The sequence below is a fragment of the Physeter macrocephalus genome, chromosome 11, assembly GCF_002837175.3.
Source record: "Physeter macrocephalus isolate SW-GA chromosome 11, ASM283717v5, whole genome shotgun sequence".
In the NCBI taxonomy this organism is placed as follows: domain Eukaryota; kingdom Metazoa; phylum Chordata; class Mammalia; order Artiodactyla; family Physeteridae; genus Physeter; species Physeter macrocephalus.
Window position 1 is genome coordinate 155152476 of NC_041224.1, and position 21234 is coordinate 155173709.

A 21234-nucleotide genomic window follows, 5' to 3' on the forward strand; every position below is an offset into this window, starting at 1 on the left:
CGTTTAAAAGGAAAAGGCAAAGGCAAACAAACAAAATATATATATATTGTCCCTGCCTTCAGGGAGCTCAATCTATTAGAGAGACAGAGGCGCAAACGAACCAGTAACACGCAGTGTAACAGCATTATAATGGGGCGTCGGCCCATGGGGTAGCTGACCCTGGACGCACACTCTGTGCGTCTGTGTCTGGAGGCTGCGCCGTCACCGGAGCTGAGGGACCGCGAAGGAGGGCGGCAACTTCTCCAGCGTAGCCTCCGGTAGTGGTGGGGGACGTTCAGACTGGCTGTTTCCACAACAACTGGTCTAGCCACCCCCTCGAGGCCTCACTTGAAAGGTCTTCAGCGTCTGAGTAGGCAGGAAAGGTCACTTCCGGTCCTCCAACCTCGGAGGCGCGCGGGCGCTCGGCCGTAACTGAACAAATCGAGCTCCAAGTCTCTGATTGGCTCTGGCAGGTGGGGGGGGGGCGGGATGTGGCCGCGAGGGGCGTGGCCCTGCCGTCTCCCAAACTGGAGTCTTCCTCGCAGAGCGGAAGTCGACCTCTCCTGCCCCGGAAGTGCAAGCCTGGAGGTCGTGCAGGTGTGGATTCCGCCGGCGAGGCGGCTCCTTTCGAGATGCCGGGGGCTGAGGCCAAGGGCTCGGAGTTGTCCGAGAGGATCGAGAGTTTCGTGGAGGCACTGAAGCGGGGCGGTGGGCGGCACAGCTCCGAGGACATGGCCCGGGAGACCCTGGGGCTGCTGCGCCGGATCATCACGGACCACCGCTGGAGCAATGCAGGTGAGGCAGGCCTAGCTCCATCGCCTTCCTCGCCACTTTCCGTTTCCGATCCCGGGGCGGAAAGTCGCTCAGGCCCCACCGCGCCCTTGCCGCTCTTACCCTCTGTCTTTGGACGACAGGGGAGCTGATGGAATTGATCCGCAGAGAAGGCCGGAGGATGACGGCCGCTCAACCCTCAGAGACCACTGTGGGCAACATGGTGCGGAGAGTGCTCAGGATCATCCGGGAGGAGTATGGCAGGTCAGGCCCACGTCCTGGGCCGGGGGTTGGACCCAGTGACGCTTTTTGCATGGAGCCTTTATTGGAGCTGAGCAGCTGTTGTTACCTTAATGACCGCATCTCTTCCCCACCTCCCTCTTTGGGTTTGTTGCCTCTATAGACTTCACGGACGCAGCGACGAGAGCGATCAGCAGGAGTCCCTGCATAAACTCTTGACATCCGGGGGCCTGAGCGAGGATTTCCGCTCCCATTATGCTCAACTCCAGTCCAACATCATTGAAGCAATTAATGAGCTGCTTGTGGAACTGGGTGAGTCCTGATGCCTAGGTGGACAGGACAGGTGGCAGGCAGATGAGGGAACAGAAGACCCTGGAAGTTGTTCATCAGCAGAGATGGGAGATAACCAGTTCTCTGGTTCTCGGAAGTTTGCCCTCATCCTGATTAGGGAGGGTTGGAATAGGTGGCAGACTAAGATAACGCTCTTTACATTTCCTTACAGACTAACCCCTTATCGACTGCAGATCCACTGTGGCGGAGACTCTATTTGGGAAGAGCTTTATTTTTATTTTAAAGAAGATGAACCCCCGAAAACCACAGTTGATAGACCCTCCTTCACTAAACTTCCTCTTGAATTTTTATACAGACACACATACACATACACATATACATACACATACACATACACACAGGCCACCTCCATCCCCCTTGTCTATGTGACCTGGGATAACTGCAGATACTTATTGCAATCAGCGTTCCCAGGGGAGGAAGAAGCTGGGTCTGTCTGTGCACTGAGCTGCTGCTTCCAAATTCCCCCCCCAATTTTTCTACCGTGGCCTCCCTGTCAGGTGGAGGTGTTGTGGCCACCTTTTGGAGGAGGAGTTCTTTTAGGGGGAAGCTCTGTTTACCCCACGCTTAGCACTTTAGAATTTCCCAAATTGGACCATTTCTTGCCTAAATTCATTGTCTTCAAAGTCAATTGTAAAGAGCTGGTGTTGGGACCCGGCAGGGGCGAGGGGAGTAAGTTGATGAATAGGGGTGCTGCTGGGCAAGAGGGTAGGCTGAGAACTTGGGAGGTGGAAGATCATGGAGGAGCAAGGCTTTTAAGGAAAGGTGACATTCCACATTAAGTCCATTGACCACGTGTTACCAGGGTCTGCTAGGTGGGCAGTCTAGAGAAGGGCGCACATCCCTTTCTGTCTTGTGTAGTGTCTGTCTGTGTTGTAGCATGGCAGTGTCATATTTTCCTTGAAAAACTGGCTTCTTGCAGAAGGGACAACGGAGAACATCGCAGCCCAGGCTCTGGAGCACATCCACTCCAATGAGGTGATCATGACCATTGGCTTCTCCCGAACAGTGGAGGCCTTCCTCAAAGAGGCTGCCCGAAAGAGGAAATTCCATGTCATCGTGGCAGAGTGTGCGCCTTTCTGTCAGGTATGGGGACTGCTGGAGTTGCTAAGAAAAATTTAAAATGAGGAGAGAATAAAGGAGGGGTAGGTGGGCTCCATGCCATCTTTGAATTGATAAGCAAGGCACAGTGAGAAGACAAAGCAAAACACTAACGGAATTTTCAAGTTCATCCTGTTAACATTCTTAAACATTGGTTTAGGAAAGTTGGGTGACATATTTTTCTTACCATATAAAGAATGAAACCTTTGTTTTTAACCTTCAAGACCCAGTTTAGATATCATCTCCTCTGGAAAACTGTTTTTCATGGCTATTCTTCTCCCCCTTCTCCCCAACCCTTCCAATAGAAAATGAATCAATTCTAGCTCTATACTACTTCCTACTTCAGTACCTCTATTATTATATCTATTACTGCATGTTAGAGTTTTATATATATATATATATATATATATATATATATATGCCTCTCCTAAAAACTCCTTGAGAGAGTCAGCGGTATTCACTTCTGTAAAATAAAGGCTCAATAAATGTTTTCATAGAACTGGGTAAAAAAAGAAAAAAAAATAAGAAAGTTGGGTGAGCTGCTAGGTCCAAGAAAAGATAAATATTGGTTGTTTTAGGAAACAAAATAGGGTAAATTACCTTTGAGGATGCTTGGTCTGATGCTTGGTCTAACCTCACTCAATCTTTAGATAAATAATAGGTCTCAAAAAAAGGAAATATGTAAGGATGCAAGGATGTTGTAAAATAATGAGCTAGGATCTGTCTTGTCAGCTCTGCTGGATTATGCAGGCAAGTCATATTTCCAGTTTTGTGGCTGTCCTAGTGCTGCTGGGGAGTAACAAACATTTATTAGAGTCCCCTGGGCTTCCTCCCGCTTCCCAGAGAATACCTACCAGATGAGTTAGTTATCTGTTGGAAATTGCACGTTGGATATGCCCAGTATCACAGAATCCCCCAGAGCTCTTTCATTCTCTCTCACTCTTCCTCCCAGCATCAGCCTTTCTCTCCTACTGCAGGGTCATGAGATGGCAGTCAATTTGTCCAAAACAGGTATTGAGACAACTGTCATGACGGATGCTGCCATTTTTGCTGTTATGTCAAGAGTCAACAAGGTGGGTGTATTTGGGTTATAGTATGTCGAATTCATGAAGATTATACTTCTAAAATGTTGGTTCTCCACCCCCACCCCACCCCCAATATCCATGAGAAGGGAGGAAAGTTTCTAGCACCTTTTAAAAATACATGGGCCTTTTTAATCTATTAACTGATTTTGTTTCCCCCTTTATCTGAATCATTGTTCCTCACTTGGAGGAGCCTCATTTTGGTTAAAGCATTGAAAAGAATTAAGTGGGACTAAGGTAAGTGTGTCAGCGGCTAGGGATTTGGTAAAGGGCTGCTCACTTCTGCTCAGAGAGCTTGGCGGTGGTGGATGGTGGAAGAAAGGCTCCCCGCTTCTCAGGAGGTATGACAGATAGATTTCCAGGAAAGACAGGGCTAAGAACAGTAGATATTGCAGTTTCCTGTCCTGTACTGTGTTCATTCTTCCCTTGCGAACCCACTTTTATGCTAGAACTTGTGGTCTGAGCCTAGACTCCCTTTCCCTTGGGTGCACCAGTGTGTGACCCCCCCCCAGTTTACCAAGACTGAGGCTGAGCATTCAGGCTCTTGTGCCCAATGGCCTGTTTAGGGCTCTGTTCCCAGGATGGCTCACATTTTCTTTCCTGTCCCAAAGGTGATCATTGGTACAAAGACCATCCTGGCCAACGGTGCCCTGAGAGCTGTGACAGGCACTCATACTCTAGCACTGGCAGCAAAACACCATTCCACCCCACTCATCGTCTGTGCACCTATGTTCAAGCTTTCCCCACAGGTATGTCTGTCTGTCTCCAGCTGGTCTCTCATCTGTCTTTAGCCAACAGAAGGAAGTCAAGGTGTAGGTCTGAACTCTGGGCCTTCAACCTTCTCACTCTGGGGCTTCTCTTTGTCTGCATTTACTCAATGGATTAGACCCAGTGGAGGCTGGAAAAAGCCACAGAAGTCTTGATCCAGGAAAAGCCATTGATAGTTACAACCTGTCAGCTTCAGGAAGTCAAAATTGTAAGGTCAGGACAATATGCAGTTGGGGAAGGCCCTTTGTTTACATTGCCACCACTCGCTGACACCATTTCTGAAAATGCCAAGTAAGTTGAAACTAGAAACATAGAATTGGTTTTATTTGTTCCAGGGACTGTCCTCTGTAGCCTGAATACAAGAAGTTACTAAGTGAAGAGCACTTTCACCAGTGATAGAAACTACTTGCTTTGAACATATCAGTCTATCTATAGGTGTCTACTTTTTTAAAAATTGAGGTGAAATTCACATAACATACAATTAACCATTTAAAATTGTATACTTCAGTGGCATTTACTACATTCACAGCATTGTGCAACTACCACTCTCTAGTTTCAAAACTTTTGCATCATCCCAGAAAAACACTCTGTACCTATTGAGTAATCACTCCCTATTCCTCCTTCTCCCCATCTCCTAGTAATTGCTAATCTGCTTTCTGTCTCTATGGATTTGCTTATTTTTGATATTTCACATAAAAGGAGTCATACAATATGGACCCTTTTGTTTCTGATTTCTTTCACTTAGCATAATGTTTTGGGGCTTCATCCAAGTTGTAGCACAGTACTTTTTTCCTTTTTGTGGCTGAATAGTATTCCATTGCATGGATATACCACAATTTACTTATCCATTCATCTGTTGATAAGCATCTGAGTTATTTCTACCTTTTGGCTTTTGTGAATAATGCTGCTGTAAGCCTTTGTAATCAAATGTCTGTGGATGTATGTTTTTTATTTCTCTTGGGTGTATACCTAAAAGTGGAAGTGTCAGATCTCTCTCTCTCTCTTTTTTCTTTTTCCCTAATTCTTTTCCAGTTCCCCAATGAAGAAGATTCATTTCACAAGTTTGTGGCTCCTGAAGAAGTCCTGCCTTTCACAGAAGGTACAGAAGTTGCTTGAATGTATGTGGCACACGCGCTTGTGAGTTTTGGGTTTTTGTGTATGTGTGTTTCGGTCTTTTGGTTTTGGTGGCCAATGGGATTGAATGCCGTCAGGTTGTGCTTTTTTTATCATACTTCTCGTGGGGACTGTTCTCTAGCAGCTTAGAGTGCTTGGGGTCCTGATCTAATCCATATTCATTTTCTTCTAAAACTAATATATTTTAGCTGAGTTATTGGGGCCATGGTGGGTTGGATCACCCAGCACTGACTGGGTTTGGCCTTGAAAGTTGTTTGAGACACAGGCGACAACCCAATGATAAAATGTTCTTGTTTTCGGCTGCTTCAGGGAGTCATTTTGGTAACGTGACTGCCAAAGAAAGCAGGCTCTGAAATGTTACTTCTGAAACTCTCCTGTAGCCTGGACACCTTTGTGTGTTGGGGTCCATTTCTCTCACATATTCTGAAGGCAGCTTTGCTCAGTGAGCCTGCTGCCTCATCAACAGTTCGCATGGGCTTTAACACCCTCTTGGAGCAAAGCATAGTACTCGGGGTGCTGATTCTTCTTGGAAATTGAATAACTTCACCATTTATCCAAACATTCATTCTTTCAAGAAATATTTATGACTATTGAGTACCCACTGTGTATCCAACACTATTTCAGGCACTAGGGATATAACAGTGAATAACATAGATAGGCCCTGCTCCCCCAGAGTTTACATTACGTTGCAAAAGACAGACAGGAATATGTCAGGTCATGGGATGTTTTAGGAAGAAAACAAATACGAAGGATGAGATGGAAAGTGACGAGGGGACTACCTTAGTCTGGGGAAGGGACTTAATGAGATGGCATGTCAGCTGAGTCCTGAAGGAATACAGCCTGCTATGTGAAGATGAAGGAAAGAGTTTTCCAGGTGTTGGTGCAAAGAGCCTGAGTTAGGTACATGCTTAGCCAGTTGGAAAAAGATGGCCATGTGGCTAGAGAGTAATGAGCAAGAGAGAGAGTAATATGAACTATAATTAGTGTAGTACGGTGGCGAGAGGCCAGATCTTGAAGGTTGCAATCCCAAATTTGAATATTATTCTAAGGGTTATCTATGGAAAGGCATTAGAGAGTTATAAGCATAGGGTGTATCATGATCTGAAGTCATCTCTTCTGGTTTGCATGTTGCTGCAGTTTCCCTTCCTTGGGGTGGCGAGTATACTTGCATTACTGAGCCTAGAATCTATAAGATACTTAATTATTAGAACAGGAACCTTGGTTTGGTTTTATCTTTCGCTCGTGTGATTACCTTTCAGGGGACATCTTGGAGAAGGTCAGTGTTCATTGCCCTGTGTTTGACTACGTCCCCCCAGAGCTCATTACCCTCTTTATCTCCAACATTGGTGGGAATGCACCTTCCTACATCTACCGCCTGATGAGTGAACTCTACCACCCTGATGATCATGTCCTATGACCACCACTCGTCCTAAGCAGAAGCTGCTTAGGCAAACACAGAATGGAGTGGAGACTTCAGTGCCACGGCTGAAACACGTCTTCCTTGTAATGGGGGAGTGATCTGGAGTCAGGCTGAGAAAACTTGATACTGATACTGTTCCCTGCCGTTTCAGTCATCCTATAACCAGGACGCCCATCCAGGACTATTTTTTGCCTTTCAGGTCTCAACAGAGCAGCAGGGCTTGACCTATTGATTTTGGAGCCTCTTAGTGACTTGGGGAGTCTGTTTCAGGAACTTAAATTTTCTGGTTCAGTGGTGTGTTAAAACACACCACTGAAGACCTTGCTGGGCTACAGGTTTTTGCTCAGAAATGACTACCATGCCTTTTCTGAGGCTGTGCCAATAAAAGCTGCTCGAAGGTTCCTGAGTCAGTTTATTTATTGTCCTGCTCTGACTGAAGTGCCTGCAATAGCAGCAGCAGAGCCCTTTGGTGTTTTCATAGAGGGCAATAATCAGAGGTAACAGCCTAAAACAGAAATGCAGATGAAAGTATTTATGATTCCTTTATAACTGACTGGAATTCATCCCAAACAACTTGTTAATAATCCAAGACAATGGTTCCAAAATCACTGATCATCAGAATCATCTGGGAGTTTAAGAAAATATACAATCCCAGACCTACTGCATCTGATCTCTGGGATGGCACGTGGGAATCTGCTTAGAGTGCCCCAGAAAAGGACCCCCTCATGTACTGTTAATAGGACTGTAAATTGGTACAACCTTTTCCAGGGCAATTTTGAGTCTTCTAGAATTATTTTTACAAGCACACAAAGACACAGACAAGAATGTCCATTGTAGCAGCTGTAATGTCACAGCCTAAGTGTCCAGCAATATAGCATTTTGTATTCTGTCAGTTAAAAAGAAGACAGGTTTTAAAATAAGTATGATGTACCATGGAACATTATGTATACACTGCAACAGAGGTTTCCAAGGGTGGCTTGAGATCAGTGTCTGGATTAGACATTTTGGCTGGTTCATCTAGTATTTAATTTGAATTATTTACCAGTATTTTAAAATCTGGAGGTTACACATTAAACAAATTCAGATTTCTTGCTTCTCCTGAAGATTTGGCAACTCTGGGCCCACATTCCCAAATGGCAGCATTTGGCTATAGTTGGGTAGCTTCTAATTCCATTAAATGGAAAACCCCCAGTTTTCTGCAGTTCCAAGCCCACTAAACTCATTTATGTTGTCTGCCGAACCCTTGTAGGCATCTGAGTGGTGACCCTTGTGTTAATGAACGGGAAAGATTTGTAAGCAAGTCTATTTTATATTCTGTATAAAACCAAAATCAAGCTGGGAAAACAAGCTGCAGAGCAATCTACATGATATGACCCTAACTAACTTCCTTAAAACAAAATATATGCATGCATAGGATAAAAGTCTGGACGAATAACACCAAATGGCAAGAAGGAGGACAGCTTCTAATTTTATTTAGTGTGTTTGTATATTGTTTCTATTTTTTATGTGTACTACTTTAGTAATTATGTTTTCAAAAAGTCTCCCCAGGTTATCCAGATAATCTGGATGCCATGTTTGGGAAGTTTGGTCCAAAACAGGGGTCCACGGTCCACTGAGTATGCAGGGGGAACCCCCTGGGATGCTTTTCCCAAAGCCGGCCTCCTGCCTGTTGCAGCAGTGTCTATGAGGTACCGGAGGAAGTTCTAGGAATCTGCATGTTTAACAAGCAACCCAAGGGATTTTAACAGGGCATTTGATAACCTTGTTTTGATAAACACTGGCCAGAGGTAGACGATGAGGGAAAGGCCTCTACTGTCTGTTAGCTACTTGACATGGGCAGATCTTTTCCTTAGGACTCTTATCTTCCCTGAGACAGGGAAAAAGCAAGACTGAAGAGGGTCAGTCTAAAGGACTGACCTAAAAGCTCTCTGACACAGAAGAGCCTGGCTCACTTAGGTCTCTGTCAATTATTTCTTAAAGCATCTAAGACCCCTCGCTCTCAGTGAAGTGGCTCATAGCTACCAATTTCGAGCAATTGTCTCCTCTGAAGGCACCAGTTCTTAACGGCAGCTCACTTGGGTACGACCATGTGCTCTGGCGTAAGAGCAGCAGTGAGTCAAGGAACTTAAATCTGCTTCTGGCTCCAAAAGTGCTTTATGATACTTGTCCTTTGTGCATCTTGGTCTCTGGGTCTAAAATTAGCACCAACATCCTGCCCAGGCAGAACTGAGATGGACGAAGTTTACCAGGGTAGAGGCTGTCTCTTTGGTCAACACTTAACAGTGCCTAGAACAGAACTGCACAAATGCGTACTCTTTAGAACCTCAGTCAATTAAATCCCACAAAGCTGTTTATATGCCTAATTTTTCTATTTCTCTCTCTCCCTTTTCCCAGTTGAGGAAGAGTAAATATTGGAAAGGGAGAACCTGATCTGAACAGGGAGAAGCTAAGGCGTTTGTGTCAGCTTCCTACCTTATCAGCCTTTGTTTGGGCTTGCCTCCCACCCCTGCTTTTGCAGCAGAATCCAGAAGCTCATTTAAAAACTGTTGTAGCTTGGAGAATTAATAGAGGATTCCATGGACGTGGAAGTCTTCCTGAATGTGCTAAGTAAACCAAGTTAGATCACTTACTCAATACAGTTGTAAAGACGCTTTTTCCCACGGTTTATGTCTTCCAATTTGGACGGAGGGCAGGAAAGGCACAATTCCTGGAACTCACATAAGGAATAGAAATTCCCAACATAGCCTCTTAAGAGAAGTCTCTGAAAAATACTCTACCAAGAAAAACTGAAGTGTAAAGTGATACCTCAAAGAAAAAAATGCCGGTACTCGTAAGATCGTAAGTTTCACAGATGTGCTTCAAAACCATTTCTCAAAGTAATCTGTTGCAGCAGTCTTTGGGTTTTTGAAGGCTGCCAGGCTCACAGTTCCACCATTGAGCTCCATGACTCTGTAATACCACATATGTAGAACTCAGTACATCAGAATGCTTTGCCATAAAGATAGTACCAGATGGTGATGTAATTATTGTAAAGGCCCTACACTCTCCACCTGTCCTTGCAAAAACTCCCTCTGCAGACATGCATCTAGTTGACACAAAGGAGCTATTTTGAAATGTGGTTTGGAAGTGTTTTTTTATCTCGTCTACTTTGCTTTGGATTATCCTTTCATTCACCAAACAGTTGTTCCAGGATGTTGTGCAATGGCTAAGCGATTACAACCAATAAAGAGCTATAGTCTAAGCTTTCAGTCTTCACAACACACAGCAGAGGGCTGCCTTCAAGCCTAACCACACTTGAAATGACGATCGCCTAATGTTTAAATTAGATATTGTGCTGACGAGAAGGGGCCTTTCAGTAGTGTTTTTGCAGGCATGTTAAGTTACATTATTTATTTATTTTATAAATTTATTTATCTATTATTTTTGGCTGCGTTGGGTCTTCGTTGCTGTGCGTGGGCTTTCTCTAGTTGTGGTGAGCGGGGGCTACTCTTCGTTGTTGTGCACGGGCTTCTCATTGTGGTGGCTTCTCTTGTGGAGCACAGGCTCTAGGCGCGCAGGCTCAGTAGTTGTGGCACACGGGCTTAGTTGCTCCGCGTCATGTGGGATCTTCCCGGACCAGGGCTTGAACCCATGTCCCCTGCATTGGCAGGCAGATTCTTAACCACTGCACCACCAGGGAAGTCCCTAGTTAACATTTAGAATTAAGACCTGCCTAGAGAAGAAGGAAGCTACTTAAAAACTTGACAAGATTCCAAAGATTCATAATTTATATGTAAAATTCTGCAGTTAACTACTATAAAAGAGAGGTCATGAAATACTTAAGTAATGATAAAGTAATAGCAGTAGCTAACTCCAAAGTACCTTTTTTTTTTTTTTTTTTTTTTTTTGATCATGATTGGATGCTCCTTAGAGTAAGTTGTTTAGTCAGGCAAGTTGTACAGGGAAAGTCTGGCCAAATCCAGCTTCTTCACACCGCTACTTGAGTCATGCTAGCTTGCTGGCTCGATAGATTGCAATATGTAAGACACTCAGATTCCCACAGGCTTTGATCAGGTGGCCTGAACTTTATCAGATGTTTCTGGATAAGATTGAGTGCTCTGTGACAAATGGGCATGGGTTAAAAGTGATTCAAGGGCTTGAAAAATCCTAAACCATAAGATAACTTCTTTTTTCTTTATCTCTTCCACAATTTCTGCCTCAATACATTTAGGAGGGACTCACTAAATGTTACTGAATGATAAATAAATGAATAAATGGAGAGATAGAAGGAAGGAAGGGTTTATTTCGTGAAGATTATCCAGATTTTTGGTTTCCCAGGCTTTCTTTTCCTCTCTTCTGAGCCCACCTTTTTGCCATCTCACTGTTGATGGGCAACTTCAGCTGAGAAGGGGTGAAAATTGGCACGATATACAGTGGCAAACATACCAGTCGGTTCTCATTGTTAGCCTGCTTTTGTGAAGGGTTTTGATGGAAGGAGGTGCACTTCAGTGGAAAACAGGTAGGGAGAGGCTGGTTCTTTGTGCCAGAAACTGCTCTTCCCTTCCTTCAGATACGCCGGTACTGGCCCCCACCTGAAGCTCCTGCTGAGCCTGGTTGTCAGTGCCGTCTAGGGACCGATGGGCTGCATCTGTTCTTGCTTGGCATGGCTTCCTCAGCCCCCTGCACATCTCTAGAACTTGGCCTTGGGCCCCTTCCTGCTCTGACCTGTTTTGGTTGCCTTGTTCTTTTTACTATCTGTTAGGCTCAGATCCCAGCTGCTCATTTGTGTCTGACCTTTTGCCTTGCTCTGACGTCTGATTGCTAGACCCTCTCCGTTCTCAACTACTCATGGAGTTCCAGATCCCCAGCTGGGTTCTGGACTTTGCCCTAGCCCCCTCCCCAGACTCTCCTTTTCCTTCTAGCCTACACTCTAAGCTTTGCCTTAAGCTTTTCTGATACTAGCTCCTATTGCCATCTATGTAACCTTAATTCTGACGGTAGAATTGTTAATTTCCATTTATTTCAATAATAAAGACACAGCTGTAACTCAGGGTGAGCCCTACACTTAGAGGGAGTTACCTAGTCTATCATTAGTTTCCTTGTCTCTCTCCCTGACTGAAGCTAAGCTTCTTGAAGGTACGCACCTTTATTTCTCAATACAATTCTGATGAGTGTTACTGACAAAGGAACTCCTTAAGAATGGCTTCCTCACACATCTCATCTCTCAAGGTTTACTCTCAAGTTAACAAAGCCTCCGCTAACCAGAATCAAGTACAGTTAAACCACTAAGTTTAAAAACTGATAAATCCCTAATAAATTAAAAAGATATAGGGCAGTGTGGGTAATAATGGGAATGTGTGCAGGGTGAAGTCCTACAGACGTGGGCTGGAATTCTCCCTCTCAGCAAACCGGTTAACATCTCTGAGGTTTAGTAGTCTCACGGCAAGAGAGAGATACTAGTTTCCTAAGTGGACCGTTGTAAGGATTAGAGATCATGTGTACAAAGCATTTGGTATATAGTGAGCCCTCAGTAAATGGAAGCTAGTATCGGGACTTCCCTGGTGGTCCAGTGGTTAAGAATCCACCTTCCAATGCAGGGGACGCAGGTTCGATCCCTGGTCAGGAAACTAAGATCCCACATGCCGCGGGGCAACTGAGCCCGTGTGCCGTGACCACTGAACCTGCACGTTCTGGAGCCCACATACCACAGCTAGAGGAGCCCGTGACGAAGAGCCCGTGTGCCACAACTGGGACCCGACACAGCCAAATAAATAAACATTAAAAATAAAATAGGGCTTCCCTGGTGGCGCAGTGATTGAGAGTCCGCCTGCCAATGCAGGGGACACGGGTTCGTGCCCCGGGCCGGGAAGATCCGAGCGGCTGGGCCCGTGAGCCATGGCCGCTGAGCCTGCGCGTCCGGAGCCTGTGCTCCGCAACGGGAGAGGCCACAGCGGTGAGAGGCCCGCGTACCACAAAAAAAAATAATAATAATAAAAAAAATAAAATAAAATCTTAAAAAAAAATGGTAGCTAGTATTCTTGTTCTTGGAGCCAGAAAACTTGGATACCACTCTCCGCTTTACTTACTAGCTACGTGATCTTAGAGAATATTTTTCAGACTTACTTTCCCACTCTGTAAAATGGGGAGAATAATACCACCTTATCTCATGGGTTGCCAAGAAATTCAAATAAGTTATGCAAATATTATTTGTAAACCTTAAAACACCATCTAGCTATTAATGATTACCGTCATGTGTTTGAAGATTAAATGTATCTCTGCTCTTATGGCACCTGAGTTAAAAAACAAAACAGAATGAAACAGAACCCTAACAGGCAATAAAAGTAATGTTAGATAATTTTGGCTAATTGGTTGGTTTTATGCTGATACATGCTACTGAGTTCATAAATTATTAAGATAGGATAATTATCTCTTGCATTGCTAGAGTCAGGCTGGGCAGGATGATTGGTTACATGATTTTTGGAGAACTTCTTTTTCTAGTCCTCTGCTCTTCTCAAGAACACAGGGGTTTGAGATTATTAGCAAGACCTTGTGAAATCGCACCCCATCACCCTAATATAAGAGGTATCGTAACGCTTTTTAAAAATCTTACAGATTGGTCTGACCTAAAAAGATTTTTAAAACTCCCAGGACAGCTGACCTCCATGTAGCTCTGGAGAGGGGAGACAGAGGTCCAGAGGCCATGGCACCCCACCGGGCCTGGAGGCTGAGCCCCTGAAAATACCCTCCTTTCTAAGGCTAGACCTCCCAGTCTATGAAACCACTTATACGTATTTAGAAGAATAAAGGCCAGTGGTGCCTATTCTTCAGGGTTCCAATTACATAATTCCACAAGGATCTACGAGGATCCCCTTGAAAACCAGTGAAGGCTTTCCCTAAATCTTCTGTGAATGCACTACTTCATCACTCCCGTAAGATTCACTGCAGGGCTGCTGGCAAACGAATTTTTCTCCCATAAGCACAAATTTGTTTCCTGTATTAAAAAACGAAGAAAATCATTCCATTTGCTACAAAGACCAGTGGGAGCAGGCTGGTCAGGAAATACAAAAGTAGATATTCTCATTGCAACATCTTTCTCATTGTATGGCATCCCAGATGCAAAAAACATTACCAGCTGTTTGTTTGCTTTTTCTTTTTTTCTTTTATAGGACTTTAGTCTTTTGAGTCTTATTAACCAGAAATCAAGTCATCTAAAAAGGTAGGGGGAGGGCTTCCCTGGTGGCGCAGTGGTTGAGAGTCCGCCTGCCGATGCAGGGGACACGGGTTCGTGCCTCGGTGCGGGAAGATCCCACATGCCGTGGAGCGGCTGGGCCCGTGAGCCATGGCCGCTGAGCCTGTGCGTCCGGAGCCTGTGCTCTGCAACGGCAGAGGCCACAACAGCGAGAGGCCCGTGTACCGCAAAAAAAAAAAAAAAAAAAAAAAAAAGGTAGGGGGAGTACGGATTAAGAGTGGCATAACAAGCATCTGCAGAAAGATCAGTCCCGGTCCCAAATGAAATTACGAGGCCATTAGTTAGGCACACTGTAATGAAACCAAGATACAATTGGAAAGGGACCAAAGTAACATTTATCTCCTGAAAAAGCGTAGAGAATATATCTGGCTAGGTTGAAAGAATAAATGCTGCATTTTTTTTTAAAGTAACTGAACCCGTGTCCCCTGCATTAGCAGGCAGATTCTCAACCACTGCGCCACCAGGGAAGCCCCAATGCTGCATTTTTGATATGAAGATTGCTTTCACATAGAGATACTTAAGTACAAAAAAATGTTTTCTAAAACAAGTGCATAGTACTTTCACCATTTTACTGGTTTGGGATATGAACAATATCAGTCTCTGAAAGGGGGTTTATTTATTTTTTTGTCTTACATTCTTTTATTTTTTATATATATGCAAATATGTTTTATGTACAATAATTGGTTCTATCAAATGATCAGACCAAGACATTCTATTGGTAATCTTCCCCAAAATAGATTCAGGTGAAATCAGATGTTTGTGCACTTCGTGGACTACCAGAACTTGAGACTTCATTATTGATTTCAGTTTTGAGATCAGATACATAATTCAAAATATACATGAACTGGGTTAAGGTGATAAATGTGGGTTGAAAGAAACCACAGGATTCAGAACAATTAAACTGTGTATTTTGCTGGCATTTGAGCCACACTGTGAACAGCACATGTGTGTATCCCATAGCTCTTTTACTGTGGGAGAGGGGAAGCAAACAGCTGATACGACCTGGCAGAGGCTTCTTCGCCAAGGGCTCCTTTCTTCTCCACCTCTGCCCACTTGGGTTCTGGTTTCCCTGTGTCATCCGCCAGGGCGGCCTGGGCTGCACCTTCAGCCAGCAGGGAACAACAGTGCAGCCACAGGAGGAAGGAGAGTTCCTTGGCTATGCCCGTGGTTTTTTTTTTTTTTTTTTTTAATTAATTAATTAATCTTATTTATTTATTTTTGGCTGTGTTGGGTCTTCGTTGCTGCGCCCGGGCTTTCTCTAGTTGCGGCGAGTGGGGGCTACTCTTTGTTGCGGTGCGCGGGCTTCTCATTAAGGTGGCTTCTCTTGTTGCGGAGCACGGGCTCTAGGCGCACAGGCTTCAGCAGTTGTGGCTCGCGGGCTCTAGAGCGCAGGCTCAGTAGTTGTGGCGCACGGGCTTAGTTGCTCCGCGGCATGTGGGATCTTCCTGGACCAGGGCTTGAACCCGTGTCCCCTGCATTGGCAGGTGGATTCTCAACCACTGCGCCACCAGGGAAGTCCCTATGTCCGTGTTTTGATGGTCGTCTTCCTCCGCCGGTTCCCTTTTACCCATGGGGTGGCTCACCGACTGGAGGCAATCGGAACCACAGCCAAATCTTAAACCTGGCGTCCACGGTCGTCCCCTTTTCATCCACTTGAATCTGGAATTTCATTACGTCACCACGTGTACAGCCCCCACAAATCCAGTCCCAACACGTTTAGATGTCTTTTCAAGGGACCTGTTTCTAGAATTTTCATATGATCAACAAGCTTGTGACAGAGCCGGGCTGGAGCTGACAGCTCCCCACGTGGGCAGGCGGAGGCTCCGGAGCTGTGGGCCGGAGCTGTGGGCCGCCTGGGGCGCCAGCTCCAGCCACCGCCCCTTGTGGTCTTGCGCCTGCCTGAAGGGTTTTTGTTTAACATCTTTATTAGAGTATAATTGCTTTACAATGGTGTGTTAGTTTCTGCTTTATAATAAAGTGCATCAGGTATACATATACATATGTTCCCATATTTTTTTTCCTTAGATTCCATATATATGTGTTAGCATACGATATTTTTTTGGTCCTCTTGACTTACTTCACTCTGTATGACAGACTCCAGTTCTATCCACCTCATTACAAATAACTCCGTTTCATTTCTTTTTGTGGCTGAGTAATATTCCATCGTATATATGTGCCACATCTTCTTTATCCATTCATCTGTTGATGGACACTTAACATGCTTCCATGTCCTGGCTATCGTAAATAGAGCTGCAATGAACATTTTGGTACATGACTCTTTTTGAATTATGGTTTTCTCAGGGTATATGCCAGGTAGTGGGATTGCGGGTTCGTATGGTAGTTCTATTTGTAGTTTTTTAGGGAAACTCCATAGTGTTCTCCATTGTGGCTGTATCAATTGACATTCCCAGCAGCAGTGCAAGAGTGTTCCCTTTTCTGCACACCCTCTACAGCATTTATTGTTTCTAGAGTTTTTGATGATGGCCATTCTGACCGGTGTGAGATGATACCTCATTGTAGTTTGGGTTGGCATTTCTCTAATGATTAATGATGTTGAGCATTTCTCTCATGTGTTTGTTGGCAATCTGTGTCTCTTCTTTGGAGATATGTCTATTTAGTTCTGCTGGCCATTTTTGGATTGGGTTGTCTGTTTTTTGGTATTGAGCTGCATGTGTGGCTTCTAAATTTTGGATATGAATCCTTTGTCAGTTGCTTCATTTGCAAATATTTTCTCTCGTTCTGAGGGTTGTCTTTTGGTCTTGTTTATGGTATCCTTTGCTGTGCAAAAGCTTTTAAGTTTCATTAGGTCCCATTTGTTTTTTTTTGTTTTTATTTGCATTTCTCTAGGAGATGGGTCCAAAAGGATCCTGCTGTGATTTATGCCATAGAGTGTTCTGCCTATGTTTTCCTCTAAGAGTTTGATAGTGTCTGGCCTTACATTTAGGTCTTTAACCCATTTTGAGTTTATTCTTGTGTGTGGTGTTAGGGATTGTTCTAATTTCATACTTTTACATGTAGCTGTCCAGTTTTCCCAGCACCACTTATTGAAGAGGCTGTCTTTTCTCCACTGTATATCCTTCCCTCCTTTATCAAAGATAAGGTGACCATATGTGTGTGGGTTTATCTCTGGGCTTTCTATCCTGTTCCATTGATCTATATTTCTGTTTTTGTGCCAGTACCATACTGTCTTGATTACTGTAGGTTTGTAGTATAGTCTGAAGTCAGGGAGCCTGATTCCTCCAGCTCCATTTTTCGTTCTCAAGATTGCTTTGGCTATTCGGGGTCTTTTGTGTTTCCATACAAATTGTGAAATTTTTTGTTCTAGTTCTGTGAAAAATGCCAGTGGTAGTTTAATAGGGATTGCATTGAACCTGTACATTGCTTTCCAAAGCTGAAGGGTTTTAAGGAGGCAATAAAACAAAGAACGAGGAGCAGTGCTTTACAGTTGCTCTAGTCCATCCTGGTCCTTGCTTCTTCTCTTTATCAGTCGTTTTTATCCTTAAAATAATCCAACTATAGGCCTGGTGGAAGACTACCCAGCACGTTTTTAATGAGCATGGAGAAACTCTTTAAGGCTGAGATACAGAATGTAAAGCAGCAGCAGAGGGAAGTGGAGGAGGCTGGGGGGGAAGGAGGGGCTGAGGGAGCAGGCTCTGGGAGGTCTAGGGAAGGCAGGCTTGACCCCTGGGAGTTCAGCATCAGGTAGATCACATCAGCGCAAACTATGAGGCTGGAAAAAAATTGCAAAACAAAACCAAAAACCCCCATCCCACCACTCAAAAATCCCACAAACAACCAGACAATCAGACAATTAATCATTAGATTTTATCCCCAAATAAATTACAAAAAGTAGATATTATAGGGCAACCTCCAGTGTCCATGGATGCCAATGAATGAACTGTCTTTAGGCTTGATTCCACCTGGCTACTTAACTGGAGGGATCATCTGCTCAGGGAAGATGGAGATGCTGATTGGTGCCCGGGGCCCATTCAGTCAAGACCTTGCCAGTGCTTGCTGCTCACACTCTCTGCCCAGAGGCCTACAGTCAGCATCCCTCTGGTTCCTTCGAGACAATAATTCTGTTCTCATGGCAGCTCACAAGGAGGCGCAGATGCCTGCAGGCTTTGCCCTGGATCACATCCTTCTGCTTTTCCAAAGAGATGCCAGGCCTGAGCCATTCTGCGAAGTTTAGCAAGATTGGGTTTAATCTATGGGAAGAAAGAGAATAACTCCAATTAGCTGTATGAAAAGCCAAGGAGCATATAAGTATTTCCTAATTATGGCTACTCAAATCAGTTTTGATTTCTAATTTCTGGATTCGGAAAAGATTATAGATTTCCTTAGGATAAGTGGGACTGAAAACTCAGTCTAGAGGCACATCTGTTCGGGAATGGATACAAAACTTTTTTCATTTTTTTCACTGTTGTATGAAACAAAAAGTTCTTAATGGAGTAAAATGTACTAGATGAGTCAGAAAACATTAGTACTTGAAAACTCCATGCAAGAAAAGACGTTATAGCCCTTGACAGGAAGGGTAAGCAAAATAAAAGATTTTGGAAGGCGGCAACATAGACATTCCTATTATGCTCTCACGTTCTGTTTCATTTAAGATTATAACAAGGACAGAAAATGCTCTTTAGTTTAAACCACTCGGTGCCTTTCTTGCATTATCCACATCATTGTTCCTGGACTGCTGAGAATCAGGGCCAAAGCATAATGTGAAAATGTCCTAAGCTTGGTTTCCTGCCTGAAGGTCCTCAAATCATTACTCTAGAGATCCCTGGAGATGGCTACCATTTCCAGTAAGTACTATCAAGCAACTGGCTGTTTTGGCTACATTTGCCAGCAGTGAACTTGCTGTGTTTCTACCAACCTTCTGTGGCCCCAGAGAGAATTTCTGCATCTTATCAAACCTAGAGCCCGTAGACAACAAATGTTCAGGATACATCAGTCTGTACATGTGGTAAACTTAAAAAATACAAAGGCATCATATGTATAATGAGATAGTTCAGCCTAAACTCCATTTTGAATTTGAGCTAGAAGATGAAATGGTGAGACTTCCAAGAAAACTTCCAATGCATATTTTTCAAAACTCTCGTAATTGGGAAAGGATTAAGACAGATTCCATTTGGTTAATAGGAACTAGTCTCCTGTTAGTCATTGCTCTACCTGTTTTTCCTGCTCCAAGTGGTCAATGTCAGCTAACGGCAGCATGGAGGGCCTGCCATGAGCACACTGGAAAGGCAGCTGGCACCAGGACAGAGCTTCAATAAGGCGACAGCTCTCCTCTAGGCTCAGGTCGTCATTAAACTTAATGGCCCCTAAACAAAAGACAGAAACAAGAGGATATGGTGTGTATGGTGGGAAACCGGTGTTGGCCCTGGGTCAGAGCCAAATATCTGGGAAGAGCAACGTGGTTCTGAGGCTCCTTTCATGTGACTTTAATACTGCTTGAAATTGGCTTCAGGACTGACCTGCGCTCAGCTTTTCCTTATGGAGTCACTGTCTGTCTAATCCCTGTAGCAGGCATCCCTTAACGTGTTAGGATTTTGCCTTCCGAGTTTTTTCAAAGAGGCAAGAGCAATGTTTTTGTCTACTCCTTAGGTTTGTGAAATCAAGGTCATCTTTCATCCAGAGCCAATCTATCACCAAGATTTCTAATTGTAGGGCTTCCCTGGTGGCACAGTGGTTGAGAATCCGCCTGCTGATGCAGGGGACACGGGTTCATGCCCCGGTCCGGGAAGATCCCACATGCCACGGAGCGGCTGGGCCCGTGAGCCATGGCCGCTGAGCCTGCGCCTCCGGAGCCTGAGCTCCGCAACGGGAGAGGCCGCAACAGTGAGAGGCCCGCGTACCGCAAAAAAAAAAAAAAAAAAAGATTTCTAACTGTTTCCCTACAGTGTCCATTTTATTTGCTGCTTTTTTCTATTTCTAGCATAATCTTCTTACTCTAAACTCTCATATTGTCAGAAACTGCCTTTATGCATACATTAATTCACTCAGTCAACAAATATTTATTAAGTATATACTCTGTGTTGGAGCTATGCCAGGCAGTGAATGAGATAGATGCCCTCCACCCTCATGATGCTTACAATCTAATAGGTGAGACAAACATTAAACAAATAGTTACACAGTAGTTTAAATTATAAGTACTATAAAATATAGAATATCAAAGAATATATAACCGGAAGACCAAACCCAGTTTAGGAGGGTCAGGGAAGGCTTTCTTGACAAAATGGTATTTAATCTGAGATCTTAGGTTAAGAAAAACATGGCTAATTGAAGAATGAGCAGAAGGGCATTTCAGACAGAGGAGAAAGGCAAGCGCAGAATTTAGCACACAAGACCAAGACCAAGGAAGCAGGCTGGAATGTGAAGGGCAAGGTGGAGAGTGATGTGAGAAGAAACTGGAGAGTCAGGCAGAGGCTGGACCATGAAGACCCCTGCAGGCCATGGTAAAGAATAAAATGTTCATCCTAAGAGCAATGGGTAGTCATTGTCAGGTTTTTGGTAGAAGAATGACATGCTCAGAGGAATGTTTCAAAAAGAAAGATTCCTCTGGGTGTTGAGGGAAGAATGGCTTGAAGGGCAGCCAGAATAGATGTGGGGAGACTAAGTCAGAGGACTCAACAGTGGCAAGAACTAGGGAGGCGGCAGTAGAAACCGATCACATCGGAGACATTTAAGATACACTTTGAAGGCAGAGATGATGAAATTGGGGATGGAGTAATACGAGGAGTAAAGATAGGATAAAGGGGGGAAGGAGTTTGTGATATTTACAGGAGACAAACTAATGAGGGACTGAGGTTACAAAGCCAGAAAAGACAGGAAGTGAAGAGAGGAGAAGGTGGATGGGGAGAGATCAGATGGAGGGAGGGTGTCTGGAGTGGACACCCCACCATGGTCAAATGATAGTTGCAGGGGATTCTGTGGCTGTCATGATCCCTACAGTAAGTTCCTCCAATACCGTTTTCTATATTTTATCATATTGCGCTACTCAAGAACCCTCAATGATTCTTGCCCTCTGTATAAAGTTTAAAGGTTTTGCTGTGACCTTCTAGGTTTCTATGCTTCCTCACCAGCTTAATTTCCTGATATTCTTTGCTGCTCCTCATATAACTAATTTGTTTCTGCCTTTGGATCTCTGCACAGGCTATTTCCTC

At 44.3% G+C, this 21234-nt stretch overlaps 2 protein-coding genes across 7 annotated transcripts in view; one reads left to right on the forward strand and one right to left on the reverse strand.

The window, feature by feature from the left end:
• The first annotated feature begins 537 nt into the window (after positions 1 to 537).
• EIF2B2 (eukaryotic translation initiation factor 2B subunit beta) overlaps positions 538 to 21234 on the forward strand; it is a 34258-nt gene continuing 13561 nt past the window's right edge. The window contains exons 1-9 of one of the 4 annotated variants that reach the window (XM_028496204.2): positions 541 to 774; positions 894 to 1014; positions 1154 to 1302; positions 2261 to 2424; positions 3417 to 3512; positions 4133 to 4270; positions 4408 to 4580; positions 5322 to 5388; positions 6683 to 7242. In XM_028496204.2, coding sequence (XP_028352005.1) covers positions 612 to 774; positions 894 to 1014; positions 1154 to 1302; positions 2261 to 2424; positions 3417 to 3512; positions 4133 to 4270; positions 4408 to 4580; positions 5322 to 5388; positions 6683 to 6802 — 1191 coding nt within the window. In that variant the 5' untranslated portion in view covers positions 541 to 611 and the 3' untranslated portion in view covers positions 6803 to 7242. Of the gene's footprint in view, positions 775 to 893; positions 1015 to 1153; positions 1303 to 2260; positions 2425 to 3416; positions 3513 to 4132; positions 4271 to 4407; positions 4581 to 5321; positions 5389 to 6682; positions 7243 to 21234 lie in introns of those variants that run through there. The other 3 variants (XM_007117117.3, XM_028496205.2, XM_028496206.2) reach the window with 3 other exon arrangements.
• Positions 17146 to 21234, reverse strand: part of MLH3 (mutL homolog 3) — a 28871-nt gene continuing 24782 nt past the window's right edge. For all 3 annotated transcript variants that reach the window (XM_007117121.4, XM_055088623.1, XM_028496203.2), the window contains 2 exons: positions 19241 to 19392; positions 17146 to 18279 (listed from right to left, as the gene is read on the reverse strand). In XM_007117121.4, coding sequence (XP_007117183.2) covers positions 18157 to 18279; positions 19241 to 19392 — 275 coding nt within the window. In that variant the 3' untranslated portion in view covers positions 17146 to 18156. The remainder of the gene's footprint in view (positions 18280 to 19240; positions 19393 to 21234) is intronic.